At 40.3% G+C, this 16,294-nt stretch overlaps 1 protein-coding gene across 5 annotated transcripts in view; it reads left to right on the top strand.

Moving 5' to 3' along the window:
* Positions 1–16,294, top strand: part of PIEZO2 (piezo type mechanosensitive ion channel component 2) — a 442,776-nt gene that overhangs the window by 314,555 nt on the left and 111,927 nt on the right. For 4 of the 5 annotated variants that reach the window (XM_074383783.1, XM_074383780.1, XM_003924854.4 and 1 more), the window contains exons 9-14: positions 2,730–2,849; positions 5,818–5,856; positions 6,775–6,913; positions 9,782–9,930; positions 11,477–11,707; positions 15,847–15,970. In XM_074383783.1, coding sequence (XP_074239884.1) covers positions 2,730–2,849; positions 5,818–5,856; positions 6,775–6,913; positions 9,782–9,930; positions 11,477–11,707; positions 15,847–15,970 — 802 coding nt within the window. The remainder of the gene's footprint in view (positions 1–2,729; positions 2,850–5,817; positions 5,857–6,774; positions 6,914–9,781; positions 9,931–11,476; positions 11,708–15,846; positions 15,971–16,294) is intronic. The other variant, XM_074383781.1, reaches the window with a different exon arrangement.

The following is a 16,294-nucleotide window of genomic DNA, read 5'->3' as shown; positions in this document are numbered from 1 at the left end:
GGAAAATGAGGTTAGAGACGTCAATTTTTCCAAAATCACACATTTACTGGATGGTATAAATCAGATTTGAACCCATGTTTGACAGCGAGGCTTGGTTCTTAGAGACACACACCCCTGCTATCAAGCGGACTGGTGTTTCCCAAATCTCCTCCAGCCCTGTTAGCCTGTGAAGATCTGGGAGTGACAGCCCAGCTCTTGGTGGTGCCTTTTGCCTCCTGAATATCCCATTGCCAGGAATGGAGATTTGTATATTCCTTCCAGCACAGTTGAGGGTGTTTATCCCCTGTGGGAATGTGAACAAGGACCCAGCATTTATGAGGGCGGGACTGAAGCCTAGGTGCCTTCTTTTCTCTCTTTTCTCCTTCAGTGAGAGAAAAACGTCAGCTTGCTTTTCTTTCTCCTAAATGACTGTCAGGAGCCCAGTTGCGAGGTAGCTTACTGATAGATGAAGGAGACAAGCTGTGTAGACAGGGTCATCACACCTTCTCATGCCTCACCTGCGGGGAGCCCCATAGCTGGGGACAGTTCTCTTTAGCACAGCCCAGGCTGAGTCTCTGCATTCCAGTCCCACCTCCTCCAAATTGCTATCCCCACGTGCTAATCAGTAAGTCAGTCAGTGAGTATTTATGGAAGGCCAACTGTGTCTGACACTAACCTAGGGGCTGGCATAGAGCAATGAGCTCAGTCAGCAGGGACCCACTTAGAGAGCTGTGCATTCTAAAAGAGAAAAATTGGTCCAAAAAAGCAAACAGCATGTGAATCAGATAGTGACGGTAAAACGGCAAGAGGTGTCCCTCCGGTCCTCCCTGGCAGAAGTGCCACCTGCGGAAAGGAGGATGGTGCTGTCTTCCTCCTGTATGGTACCTCCTCCCCATTGCAGGGACTAACAGGCATCTGTGGGATTAGGGCCGCAGAGGCCATCCTTGTTAGCAGGGTTCTCATGGATCATCTTTCTTTCATCATCTTTCATCATCTTTCTTTCTTTCGTCATCTTTCTTTCAGGCCACTGATGACAGTTGTATGGTAACAAAATGCTTGATGGGTGGCGAGGAATCCCAGTCATCTTGTATTATATTTTTCTTCCATTTTCTTCTAAAATTTGACTATATCAGTAAAATCGTTAAAATTGTGTCCACTTCCTTCACAAACATGCATATGAATATGTATATATATATATATATTTTTTTTTTTTTGAGATGGATTTTCCCTCTTGTTGCCCAGGCTGGAGTGCAATGGCACTATCTCGGCTCACTGCAACCTCTGCCTCCCGGATTCCAGCAATTCTCCTGTCTCAACCTCCTGAGTAGCTGGGATTACAGGTGCCCAACACCACACCTAGCTAATTTTTTTTTGTATTTTTAGTAGAGATGGGGTTTCACGATGTTGGCCAGGCTGGTCTCGAACTCCTGAGCTCAGGTGATCCACTCACCTTGGCCTCCCAAAGTGCTGGGATTACAGGTGTGAACCACCGTGGTGGGAACTATTTCTGAACAATGTCTTACGCATTATGGAAATTTACTTTAAGGCTTTCTGGTTATTAAGATTTCCCAGTGCCTTTGCTTTCTCTGGGGTACCCCATGTCGTCTCTCAGATAATGCAGTAGCTTAATGAGGGCTCTGTTATAACCATTAGGTCCGTGCAATATTCTGCTTCCACTGCCATATGCTGTCTGGCGAGCAAAGGCAGACAGAGACAGAGCCAGAAAGACCATCCAGTCTATAGGCCACATAGCAATAGCAATATTACAGATCACAAGGTCTGCAGGGCCATGTGGAGAAAGGGGCTTAACACTATCATCAACAGGTCAGGTGGGCTGTTTTTTAAATGGGCTGGGACAGAAGGCCCATTGCATTGAGGCAATGAGAAAAAGAAGCTGATTATATCATAGTTCCAGATGACATGGTGCATTTAATGAAAAATGCCAGCCACCGAATCTAAGTGCTGAGGTAGACGTCTGTGAAACATATCTGGAAAGGAGAGCGAGAAAAGCCAGTGTCAAGACTTCAGTGTAATATATTGACCCATCTGGCAAGTTTAACACCCCACTCACAGACGTAGGGTGACCCGCTTAGAAATTCTCCCCTGCTGCACTGGGACCCAAGAGTTGGGCGGTGAGACTAAGTCCACACCACTCCAGTATCAGCGGCACGTGACTGTCCTTTTTACTAGGACACTTTTCTTGGGAAAACATGCTAAGGCACTGAAGTGCTTTTGTTCCTCGTGTTCCTCTCTATCACCTCTCCTAGATCAGTTGTCTAATTTAGGCAAATGTCTCATGTGCATTAGATATGCTCTTGCTTAGTACTGTGTGAGCTTTAGATGATCTGCCTTTAATACACCCTGTCTTAACTGAAGATTGCTAGTGGCTGGCTTACACAGGCAACTGCACACCTTTGTGGAAAGCTCTTACTCTAAGAACCTTGTATGTAGCTGCTTCTGAGTGCCATTGAGAACACACGTGGAAAAGCTGTGGATATTTAACACTGGAGTATACTCTGTATTGGATGGGGCTTAGTAGAATCAGGAGACATTTAATATAGATGTGCTTATCAATTACAGGGTAGGGTTTTTGTCATTTTTGAAAGTGTCTTGATAAAATCCTGCATTCTGTAAATATTCACTTTGAAAAATCATCATATTGAGCCAAAAGGAAAAGCTCTCTCTTGGCCACTTAGGCTGCCTAGGCAGCTGCCTCAGGAAGCAAGGCCCATCCTGTTTCTGTGTTTCAGGTACAGGATGAGAGGACCAAAGAGGAGGACAGAGCCCTGGCTTGTAGCCCCATCCAAATAACGGCGGAGAGGAGGCGGAGCCTGTGGTATGCAACCCACTACCCCACTGATGAGAGAAAAGTAAGCCATGATGAAAGGGATTTCCGGTCCCTAATTTTTCTATTTTTCTATTTTACTGTTGAATATGAGCCTTATACTGTCTGTCATACGTATAATATCATACTCAGGTTGCTGGTACTTTATAGGAACAGTTTGATTTAGGAGGGTTAGTACCAGAGAGAGAAAACTATTTCCAAAGGAAATAACAAGGTCCCGTCAAAAGCATCATTGTATATTTCCATGCTTTCTACTGAAATCTCTTAACCTTAAAAAGAGTTTTCCTAATTAAAAAAAAATTGTAATTAAAAGAAATAAAAATAACAAAGCAATCTGTTAGCACTGGAGGTAAAAATTTCAATGCTGAACTATGCAGAAAATAATTTTACTGTCGGGTAGGTGGCCACAGTGGGAACTCAGTGACCACTTAGGGAAGACCCAAATGGGAATGTGACTGAGGATCTCTCACTACTTTGAGGCAACTGCATGTATTGTCAAGGAAAAGTGGGTCACAACTGGATAATTCAGATAACTCATATAGTACACGTAATATAGAATATGTAATTCATATAACCTTTTGATCATGTATTGGCCATGTTGGACTGAACTCTGTCTGGGCTATAATGACTTGTGAAAATGGCCTGTTTACAAGGTTGTAAACACAAATACTCTTAGAATTTTTGGACGGGGTCAGCATTTTGCTTTCCAGCATGTTCTAGAATTGAGGAGTGGGTTCTCTGATGGGTTTTGTGGCAGTGAGTTTCTCTAAGACGCACAGCCCTACTCTCAGCATGGCTACCCTGTGTTGAGCGAGGGGACAGTAGTGAGTGAGCTGTCTTACGGGGACAGCACTGTGGGGCAGAGGTGGCACCCTCAGGCATCTGGGGATTTCCCAGCTGTTTCCTCTATTGCACCTCACCAGGTTTCAGGTTATCTTACGCATTCCACTAAATGATGAGGAAAGCCCAGCTGTTTTTAAAGTGAGGCCTGTGGATCTGTGGGGATCCTGAGACCTTTGCAGGGATTCTTAGGCTCAAAACTATTTCTGTACTAATACTTAAGATCTCTGCTTTGATGACATCAAAGCAGCGGTGGGTAAAACTACGGGCTTCTAGCATGAACCAAGGCCAGGGCACCATAGTGCAGAGCAGTGATTGTAGATCGAGTCCTTCACTGCCACGCTCTGGAGAAAAAAAAAAAAAAGGCTAGTGTCACATAAGAAAGTTGTGATGAACCATAAGAGTCATTACTTTTCTTAAATCTCCACCTTGACATGCTTGTCTTTTTAATATTCTGTGTGACAAAATGAGAAGTCTGCCTAACATGCCTTATATGAACTGTGACAACTGTCCCTATGAGAAGTGCAGACCTACTCACTGAAAGCATTAGCTAAACTCACCGTGTTTCCGCAGCAGACTTTTACCTGAAAGAACAGCTCGTGGACTAACATGGCCATTCTATTTGAGTTGGGTATTTGGCAGACAACTGCTTGAAAATAAATGAAATGAGCTCATCACTTTGAGGCAAACAACTGACAGTAATTGTTATCGGTGATAAAATTTAAGCATTTAAGTAAAAATTTGAATTTTGTAAAACATGAGGGCTTAAAAACTTTCCAGTATTTGAGGACTTTTCTGATAAGATAAGGGTGATATTGACAAATGTGCTTTTTATGCATTGCTTACTGAAACATGTCAGTATTTGGCAAAGTCGATACCTGCAACTCACTGAAACAGCAGTTTCCAAATCACCACCACCTGATATGACAGTGTGTGGGTAAATAATCCAGTTGGGGTACATGATATGCCAGTGGCACAATCTTGGCTCACTACAACCTCCACCTCCCAGGTTCAAGCGATTCTCCTGAATCAGCCTCCTGAGTAGCTGAGACTACAGGCATGTGCCACCATACCTGGCTAATTTTTTTGAGTTTTTAGTAGAGAGGGTTTTGCCATGTTGCCAGGCTGGTCTCAAACTCCTGAGCTCAGGCAGTCTGCCCAATTCAACCTCCCAAAGGGCTAGGATTACAGGCATGAGCCACCGCGTCCAGCCCTAAAATACTTCTTTTTGACCCAACTGCATATTTATATGAAGCGAGATTTTCTTTATCTACTTCAGCTGGAACACCACATCACAGCAGATTGAATGCAGAAACAGATATGAAAATCCATTTGCCTTTTATTAAACTAGACATTAAATAGATATGCAAAATTCTAAAACAATAATACTCTCTTCACTATTTGTTTTTTTTTTAAAAATAGCTATTTAAATAACTGATTTATATTAACACATAATGGGTTTTTAAATTTTTTAATGAATAAACATGTAAGTAAATAAATATTTTAAGAATACCTTATGTAATTTCTAGTATGGTAGATATTGACATATAGACACACATAAATACAGTCTCTTTGGAACCGTCAGTGATTTTTAAGAGTGCAAATGAGTCTTGACCTAAAAATGTGATAGAACCATTTGCTATGCTAATTATTATTTGGGGGAAACAGAAATCGCCTGGTAATAATGTATTAATAGTTAAAAAGTAGAGTCATATAATCATTTTGTTGTAGACAGTATGCAAATCTTAATCTCAAACCACATTACAAATCAATTTTTCTTTCTTATGAAAATTCTATTTCTTGAAACGTAAATACATTCAGAATTTTGCAGATGTCTCAAAGGAGTATAAAACAAAGCAGCTTATTCTCGTAGAACATCACCCTCGAAAAACCTGGTAACATTTATAGACATGTGGTTGCTTATCTGTTGTTATAACTAAACATTAACATCAGGAGCTATGAAATAGTTGTCCTAAGCAGCAGCATCCAGTTCAATTATTTGTCCTTTTATATTTTGCATGGCAATTTTAATATACTAGCATCCAGCAAGTTAAAGAGAATGGGTGTGTGCATAGTAAAACTTTATAGATACATAAACAGTAAAATGCTTTTAGCTTCCTTACTAACATGCTTCCCTGCATTGCTTTTTGCAGCTTTTATCCATGACCCAGGATGACTACAAACCATCTGATGTTAGTATACCCTTAGAATTATCATTTATGCATGTGTAAGTGATGTGAAAGTGACAGAAATGGAAGTTGCTCCTTTAAGTCCATTTTAATGATCTATAAAATTTCCATAAGCTTTTCCATTTTTTTGGCATAAATTATATCTGGTAGATAGCTGTTGAAATGAGATTGAGTATAATCATACAAAATATATTTAAATTTTAAGAAGCTTTGTGGGCTTTTTAAAAAGCATTTTGTTCTGTAGCTATGCTTATTACATAAGTGGGAAGTTTCGCATGTCCCTGGGCGCACATACACATACGTAGAGGTGGGTGTTATGTTTATCTCAAAAATTGTAAAGTCAAAGAGACAGAAGGAGGAAACAGGCAATTGCATTTAGTGGTGTAGTAAGGACATTGCAACCTCCAGTCAGGCAGAGATCCCCAGAAGGTGACCCCTCAGCTAAGGTCCAAGGATGTTTGCAATAGTCCTGTGCAGAGCCACATAGGGCATAAGGCAGGACAGTGCTGGACCATGGCCCAGGAAAGGTCTAGAATCTTAAATAGCTGAAGGGATGGCTGACAGGTGGACAGTAGCAAAGACTGATGCTGGAAAGATCAGACCAAATCTTGAAGGCCTCCTTTAGCCTTTTACAAGCGTTTGCTCTTTATACTGAGGATGGCGGGTACGTAGCGTGGTTTATGGCAAAGTGCAACAAAATCAGATGCACATTTTCCTGCGATCACTCTGTGAAGACTAGAATTGGAGAGGGAATGTACAAGATTCCTCTTACTAAAATAATTTGGACGATTGGCTAAGTTATTTAGCTTGCAATCGACTCCTCACTGTTTGATTAGGGTGGAGGAAGGGAGGCGGGGGTATGCCTACATTGAAAACCCAGACCTGCTCTGACAGGTGTCCCTTTCCCTGCACTCCCGGCAGGGCCTACTGGTGACTGTGAATGGCAACCCCGTGGATTACCACACCATCCACCCCACCCTACCCATGGAAAATGGCCCTGGCAAAGCCGACCTCTATTCTACCCCTCAGTACCGATGGGAGCCCTCTGATGAATCCTCAGGTAGGAGCCAGCCCTGGGGGCACATGCTGTCCTCAGGGTTGTACTTCTCCTGCATTTAGAAGCTTGGCCTTTCTCTGTCTTTTTGTTGCTGTTGTTGTTGCTTATTTGATTCTTTTTTTTTTTTTTTAAGTAGAGGTGTTACCTTTCATGTCAGTATCATTAAACTCATTTCTTTAAGTTCTGCCTGCATTTTGCCCTAGCATATTGCTAGTTGTTTTCTATGCTTGTATACAACATAATTGACTTAACTGGGGCAAACTTTGAAAATAAAAGGTGAAAACAATATTTTAAACATGTTAACTTAGGTATAGCATCTATATTATGTATGTCGGTCTTTCTTTAGTTGATATTATAATTATGCTCAGTGGATTTTGTGGTTAATTTGTATGTGCATTGTGTGTGTGTGTGTGTGTGTGTGTGTGTGTTTTAGAGACGTTGTCTTGCTCTGTCTCCCAGGCTGGAGTGCAGTCGCAAGATCTCAGCTCACTGCAATCTCTGCTTCCCAGGTTCAAGCAATTCTCCTGCCTCAGCCTCCCGATTAGCTGGCACTACAGGTGCATGCTGCCATGCTTGGCTAATTTTTTGTATTTTAGTAGAGATGTGGTTTCACTGTGCTGCCCAGGCTGGTCTCAAACTCCTAAGCTCAGGCAATCTGCCCACCTCGGCCTCCCGAACTCTAGGATGACAGGGGTGAGCCACCACGCTCAGCCGAGTGTTTTTTTAGAGTTCTTTTTTGTCCATTAAAATAAAACGAAGTTGCCTAAACTTTTACAAGTCGTTTTCCTCCTTTTTCTTTCAGTTTTTTATGTTGAAGAAGAGCATTAATACTAAAGATGACAAATTGGTAGCCTGGAGCTAAGTTTCACTCTCAAATTTCATTTTTGGACTGCGCGGCATTTTAAAAAAGTTTAAATAGCCATCACTTTAAAAGCTGCACTTCTGACCTAGAAATGGACATTTCTGGAATCCCTTGAAGAATGTGAAGGTCTGGCAACACTAGTCCCTCAACTCTACAAAAACAGCAGTTAGCTGGACCTCTATTGCCATTGCCCCTGCAAGGGACCAATTGCCAGTCACCAATCCATAAAGACAGAATTACAAAGTGACTGTAAAACTCGAGTGGATTTGCATCTCTATTTGTATGTAATTACAGTCAGAGTTCTCAGACCTTGTCCTGCCTTAGTGAGTGGACAGCAGCTCTCCAATTTGCATCTGTGGTACATCATGCTTACTCCAGGGGCCTTTTTTTCATAATTCTTTGTCAGACCTATTCTGATGTCTATTCTTCATAATTCTGTATGAGTACTTCCTGCAATTTCTCCACAGGGCTTCTTTATACTTAACCGTACAACTGGTTGGTCACATTATCCAACATTCCTCAGTGAGGTTAAATCAAGGTCAGCCACCGCCCCCACCCCACCGTCACATCCAACCCCTGATGGCACCTGATAGCTGCACAGCGTCGAACTCTGCTGGGTCATTCTCCATTTCTGCTTCCTGTGTGCCTGTGTTTTAGTTTGCAGCTCAGGCTTAAAAGGGAAAGTCCAAGGAAACAGTCCTTTCGAGTGTGCTCTTCAGAGCATGGACAACAGAAGCAAAGAGGCAGGTCCCTAGAATTGCCATGTGTGGCTTCCAACGTTTGAGCTGTTGGGGTCACAGCCTAGACACCCTCCTACTTACTCATTACTTTCATGAGAAAAAATAAATAGAATTTTGACTGCTGACAAGGACAACCCAGACATAGTGAAATCATAAATGGGCTTTCAAAAGTGAAACAAAAGTGGGAAAGCTTTTAAAAATTGTATCTATATACACAAAAAAGTGTCACAACAAGAAAGGTAGCATGGTAGTAACTTGAAAATCCATCAGATTTGGCATTTTCACCCCTGTTTATGACCCAGGGGCTTTTTTTTTTATAAATCCTGGGCTCATCCAATCCTACTGCCGGAGGAATGAGAACCAGTGTGCTGCTGCCAAGGACACGCCATAACCTCATTGTGCAGTCCATGTGGAGTAGCATGCACAGTCACTGATTTTTCAGTCATTTATACCTCCTCTTCATGCTGCTAGGGAACTTTCTGCTGTAACCCACTTATACATAGCCCATTTGATTTGAACAAGAACAAGAGAGACAGAAAGGACATTCTACTTACTGGCTTAGAACAGCACTTAGTACGGTACACTTCCTCTGGACCAGGAATCTGGGCATCACTAGGCTGGTTCCTCTGGTTCAAGGTTGCCCATGAGGTTGCAGTCAAGCTGCTGGTTGGGGCCGCTGTCTCATCTGAAGACTCGCCTTATGGAGAATCTGTTCCCAGGCTCACTTGTATAGCCTCAGGCTCTGGCAGAGCCATCAGTTCTCACACTTTGGGCTCCCCGTAGGGCAGTTTACAGCATGGTAGCTGGCTTGTCTGAGGACAAGCAAGTGAGAGAATGAGAGAGAGCACTCAAGGTGAAAGCCACGGTCTTTTTAAATGGAATCTTGAAAGTGACCCTTCGTCCACTCTGAAGCACCCTATTTGTGTTAGAAGCCTGTCACAGATCCCACCCACACTCAAGGGGAGGGGTCAGACAGAAGCAAGAAGACCAGGAGGCAGGGGCTCTGATGACGGGCTTATAGGCTTCCTTCCATACCCTCTCACATGGAAATTTTCCTTTCTCAATTACTAAGTGCTGGGTCTCATTACACTGACCAGGCAGAACTTATTGATTCTGCTTGAATTCTAACGGCTTTATGAATAGGAAGCAATTTCTGAAGTCTTAAATAAAAGGCTATACCAAAATCATACATGAGTTGCGTTGATTGGAACATTTATACAACCGTCACATTTTTGCATAAATAGTTAAGTAAAGTATTTATCCATCTAGAAAAGCCAGAGGAGGAAGAGGAGGAGAAAGAAGAATTTGAAGAAGAAAGGAGCCGTGAGGAAAAAAGAAGTATCAAAGTTCATGCCATGGTCTCTGTATTCCAATTTATTATGAAACAAAGTTACATCTGTGCCCTCATAGCTATGATGGTATGTATGATATGATGGTACACATGATATGATGGTATGTACTATACGATATGATGGTATGTATTATATGATATGGTATGTGCAATATGATATGATGGTATGTGTGATATGGTATGTATGATATGATGGTATATATGAGCGGCAGCCGCCAAAGTGCTAAAGAAAGGAGACCACAGCCCCACTGACTCTAAGTGCTGTTACCCTCCCAGGGCCAGCAGAAGTGTAGGAATCTCCCTGATGTCTTGGCAGAGAATAGTTAGCTGTGTTAATTTTTCATAAGATATTTGTACTACAGATTGTGAACTTATATCCCTTTCAACTCTATTTATCCTCCTTTTAAGTATTAATACATTTCTTTCCAATTAGCTTGTCAAGTCAGACTATCCCTTATTTTGCCAATTTGAGAGGACATATTAGGCAGTTTTTCTAAACAAAATTGAATATCTTCAAGGTTAACATAGGCTGCTTTTATTTTTTTCAGATAGTGAGAGTTATATCCACATCTTTTCTTAGGTTTGGATGAGATGTTATTCCATCTTAGCTGCAATAACTTTTTACCAGTATGTGCATCAAGCAACTGTGCAGTTCCCTAGAGCATCTTCCGACTGTGAGCTCTCGGTGTATGCGTGTTTCTACTACCATCTGCAACACCACAGCTTCAAAATAGTCCCTTGGCCCATAGATAGGAGAGAAAAGAAGCTCTGATCTCTCCCTTTCCTAAAAACAAATTTTCTCAGAAAATTTGATTTATTTTTGAGAAACCTAACATTCTTGTTTAAAATACAACTCTTCCAGATTTTGTGGTCAACAGTGAGACCCTATGGACACCTCTGATGATAAAAATAAAAATAGTCTGTAACTCAAGGGAAATAAAATCTAGATTCAGTTTCCCCAGGCACTCAATCCAGGTGCTTTCCAGATGAACCTGTGCACCACTCAGCTTCAGTTTCCAGTAAGGAACACAGCCCCATTTGAGAGGAGCCTGTGAAAAAGAAAGCACCACAAAATTGCAGGTGCTAATTTGGGGATGGCCAACACCATTCTTTAAATAAAATTAGTTCTGTGTATTTTTGTTACTTTTTGACATTTTCTGTACATCAGCCGCTACTTTAAACTGCAGCAAATCTCTGATTCTGAACTCAGAAAAGTATTCTCTTTTTTTTTTTCCTTTCTCTCTAAGCCAGATAATTTTGGTCTTTTCTTTAAAGTAATAGAACTAATAAATAAATAAATAAAATAAAATATTTGGTTATACATTTTCTTACTTAACTGAAATAAATCTATTGTAAAAACAACACAATTCTTTATTAAAAACGTGCCCTCATCTGGCAGCAATCTGTGGTGTTAATGGAGCCACAATATTAATGCTTTAAGACCTCCTGCCTTTCAAGCTGTCACGCCATGACTTGGGGTCTCTGTAACTCCACCACAACTCTCTGCTCTCCATATTATTGACATTTTCTTTTTAGATAGCTTTTACCTTACAGGCTGGGGGGACTGAGCATTGTATTGACCAAGATGTCGTTTCCTTTTCTGTCCTCCGGAGGCCTGGAGCATCACTTATCACAGCTGGTTGACCTTCGTGCTGTTGATCTGGTCGTGCACTCTTTGGATGATTCGCAACAGAAGAAAATATGCCATGATCAGCTCTCCCTTCATGGTGGTTTATGGAAACCTATTGTTGATATTACAGTATATATGGAGTTTTGAACTTCCTGAAATTAAAAAGGTTCCAGGATTTTTAGAAAAGAAAGAGCCAGGAGAACTTGCTTCCAAGGTAAGTGAATAGAATATAATACAACAAAGCAATGACACAAAACCACAATCATCATCATTATATCCAAGAGAAACCTTACCAATATTCATTGCTTTGTAAAAACGAATAAATATGAGAGTGTAAGAAACAATTTATGGTGCTTAGAGGTCTCCATAATTTAAACATGAACATATATTACACCATGATTTAGCTTTTACTTAAAAATGTTTTTTTCCACTCAAAGAAAACTCGTATAGGTTTTTAAAAATATATGTATTTTAATATATTCTACTAAAGTAAAAATTAGATATGAAAATGGAAAAATGCAAGGTAAAATGTGTTAAGGGGTTTCAGGGCTCTCTCTGATTCCCAATTTATAAAACATACTTAACACATTAGTGTTACAGATAAGTATTGATTATTCATATTTTTCTCCAATTCTGTCCTAAAGAACATTTTAACAGCCAAAATTAAATATGACATTTGCTTTTTTTCTTCTACTGATTGTATGATATGTCTTTATCTGAGTTAGAATGTTCATACTCTTTTCATTACTCATTTGTTTTCATGGGCCATTTTAATGGTTTGTATTTCAAAACATTAGGTTTCCCAACTTACTGTTTGTTTTGCTAACAAAGCGGCAGACTAAACACACATTCCCTTTGTGTGAATAATTTTGTTTTAAGACAGTAAAAATAAATGTGTATATGTTGAATGGGTCTTGGAAGTATGTATCTCTGGAGGAGGCCGTCATTTACATCACATGAAATTCACCTTTCCTAGGAGCAACTGCTTGCTTTAAGGGCTATTGCACACCCCATGTCCAAGGTAATCAGGTGTAAATGGGATAGAGAAGACTAGGGCAAAGTTTGGTCTTCATAACAGATTTTTGGGTGAAGGGCTACTAGGGTAAATGAAACACATTCTAACAGGTGAATTCTAGTGACAGCTACAGGTGAGAACATAACCCCTGTGTTCGTGTGCCAAGGGAATTTCATTCATTGATTCATTCATCCCAAACTCTCATGCCTGCTTCTTCTCCTTACCCTGCTCCACGCTGAAAAATCCCATGCTATACTCTCACTTACAAGTCAGCTTTATCTAATACTCTTACTCTCTCTCTCTCTCTCTTTCCTATTAAACACAAACCCACACACAGATATTCACACACAACTGGTTAAGTTAGTCTACTTCCATTTAAAAAAATTATATTCTTTTGACTGTGTAAATTCATCACAGTCTGACTCTGAAACTGCTAAAAATGCATGCCAACTTACTAGTTCTCTCCTGTCAAATCTAAAATTACAGAAAAACATTATTTGGGAAATAAATTTGTTACTCGTGGGAAAAAAAAAGTTATTCTGGGAACCTAGGTCTGCACTTATATTTTAATGCACCCAGGAACTCGAAAACAGTTTTGTCATAGGGGATAGCAATACATCTCCAGGCTTATAACATTTCTATTACAATACCATTTGTAAAACACATTTTTAAACACACACTGTTTACGGAGTACTGAATGAGTCACTGTGACAGAGAGAGAACAGAATCTTGCCCTCAGTCCTGAAGGGTCTGAACCCCTTCCATGGAGCCAGACTCACGTGCTTGGCAGCATTCCTCAGTCCCAGAGCATCTCATTTCTGGCTCCATGAAGCCCTATCAAGGCCTTTTATTAAATAACTCACCTTCTCTAAGAATGATGTCCCACCTGCTCTCAATTACTCTTAACCTCTCTGAATATGCATTGGAGAAATGATTTTTCCCAATTTTCAGCTATAGTTCAATTCATAGTGACTTCCAGAATTTTAACTTCAGATTTCCATAAATGTAGCCACTCTGGTTCTTGATTTCATTAGGCCCTGAGCATATTAACCGGGACTTACTGCACTAGTCTATACTGAAAGTAAATGCTAAGTAGACATTTATGGATAGGTAAGTGGTCAATTTAAAATGAAAATGATGTATTTACATTTATTTATACTTTATTTTATTTTATTTTTTCACTTCATTGGCAAATATTTATAAAAAGCCTGCTATGAACCACAACGAGATACCACCTCACGTCTACTAGGATAGCTATAATTTTTTAAAAAGGCAGATAGTAACCAATGTTACTGAGGACATGGAGAAGTTGAAACTGTCACACACTGCTGGTGGAAATGAAAAATGGTGCAGCAACTGTGTAAAACAAAGTTCCAATTCCTCAAATTGTTAAACATAAAATTACTGTAAAACTAGTAATTCCAGTGGTAGGTTCATTTACCCAGGAGGATTGAAACCATCTGTCCATATAAAAACTTGTATGTGAATGTTCATAGCAGCATTATCCACCATAGCTAAAATACAGAAATGATCCAAATGCTTATTAACTAATGAAAGGATGAAATGTATGTCCATGCAATGGAATATTATTGGGTAATTTTAAAAGATAAAGAACTATACTCCCACCAACAGTGTAATGTGGCTCATATACACTATGGAATATTATGCAGCCATCAAAAATGATGAGTTTGTGTCCTTTGTAGGGACATGGTTGAAGCTGGAAACCATCATTCTCAGTAAACTGACACAAGAGCAGAAAATCAAACACTACATGTGCTCGCTCATAGGCGGGTGTTGAACAATGAGAACAAATGGACACAGGGAGGGAAGCATCACACACTGGGGTCTGTTGGGGGGAAATAGGGGAGGGATGGCGGGGGGTGGGGAGTTGGGGAGACAGAGCATGGGGAGAAATGCCAGATATAGGTGAAGGGGAGAAAGGCAGCAAATCACACTGCCATGTGTGTACCTATGCAACAATCTTGCATGTTCTTCACATGTACCCCAAAACCTAAAATGCAATAAAAAAAAGAAAAAAAAAAGAATTATACGTGCTACAAGTGGATCAACCTTGAAAACATTATGCTAAGTAAACACAATCCGTTTATGAAAGTCTACATAGTACATAATTTCATTGATATGAAATTTTCAGATTAGGCAAATCTATAGAGACAAAAAGTAAATTCATGGTTGGCTAGAGTTGAGATAAGGAGAAAAGGAAGTAACTTCTGTGGGGCTTCTTACACAGGATTGATGAAAATGGCAGTAAAATGGATTGTAGTGAGGGTTGCACAACTCTGTGAATATACTAAAAACCACTGAATTATACAATTCAAATGGGTGAACTGTACAGTATGTGAATTATATCTCAATAAAGCTATTTTTAAAAATCTAGTGTGTGTGGCCGGGCATGGTGGCTCATGCCTGTAATCCCAGCAGTTTGGGAGGCCAAGGTAGGCTGATCACTTGAGGCCAGGAGGTAGAGACCAGTTTGGCCAACATGGTGAAACCCCGTCTCTACTAAAAAAATACAAACATTAGCCAGGTGTGGTGGTACCCGCCTGTAATCCCAGCTACTTGGGAGGCTGAGGCAGGAGAATTGCTTGAATCCAGGAAGCAGAGGTTGTGTTGAGCTGAAATTGTTCGATTGCATTCCAGCCTGGGCAACAAGAGCAAAACCCCCTCTAAGGAAAAAACAAAAACAAAAAACTGCTGTGTGTTAGGTACTGTATTTCCTAAACAATGGAGTTCCCCCAAAATCAAAAGGTGTTTGGTTTCTTAATCCTCAAGAAAATGTTATATAAAGGCATTGGCACTTAGAACTAATCTCCCTTCAGCTTTAGAAGATTAATAATAAGGAGTTTCATTTTCTGGGATGAAGTTTTCCTTTTCCCATCTATGGAATTCTTTAAAACAAGGAACGTTGCAGAGTCAAGGGAGTATTATGCAGCATTATAGATGAAGTATATCTTCCTCTTATAATTGTGATGATGTCACAGTCAGGAGGGAATCAACCAAGGACCAGCATCTCAAGGGAGACCACTTGCCACAGCTGATTTCCTGCCCAGGTGGAAGTCATTTGAAAGATTGTGTTCATCTACCTCAGGCCTTGCATGGTGCTCCTGGCACCCAACACAGGCATGGGAGCATCCTTGGATAAGGGACTTAAAAGCAGTGAATTTCAGTTGAAATCAAGTGGGTGCCCTGACTCTGTCTCCAATAAAATGGTTTATTTTTTGTGCTTTCACTGAAATGTGGAGAAAATGTTATATTTATTAAAACATGTTTACATTCCAAATAGTTGCTTAATTCTTGTTTTGCTGCCTCTCTGCTTCCAGATTCTTTTCACCATTACGTTTTGGCTACTGCTGAGGCAGCACCTCACAGAGCAAAAAGCTCTTCAAGAAAAGGAAGCTCTTTTATCGGAGGTCAAAATTGGCAGTCAGGAAAATGAAGAAAAAGGTAAATTAGTGCATATGCTAATGACTGGAGAGTTAGGTGCTTAGCAAAATTACAGAAAAGAGACCAAAAATACAGCAGGAAGCTTCAGAATAAATGGAAGTGGAATGTAAACTTGGAGTGTTAAGTAACATTATTACAGCTTGTAACTTTTGAAGTACACATGAGTGTTCCAAAGGAGTGTTTAAAATGTGGCATTTGATTCTCACAAAGGTGATTCCCAATGAAAGAGAAACTGAGGCTCAGAAAAATTAAATGGTTTCTCCTAGGTCATACGTTTAGTGAGTATTGGAACCAAGAAACTGACTCACATCTTTTAAATTTAAA

This window comes from Saimiri boliviensis, chromosome 13 (genome assembly GCF_048565385.1).
Source record: "Saimiri boliviensis isolate mSaiBol1 chromosome 13, mSaiBol1.pri, whole genome shotgun sequence".
Classification (NCBI taxonomy): Eukaryota; Metazoa; Chordata; class Mammalia; order Primates; family Cebidae; genus Saimiri; species Saimiri boliviensis.
This window is presented reverse-complemented; position numbering and strand designations above follow the sequence as displayed.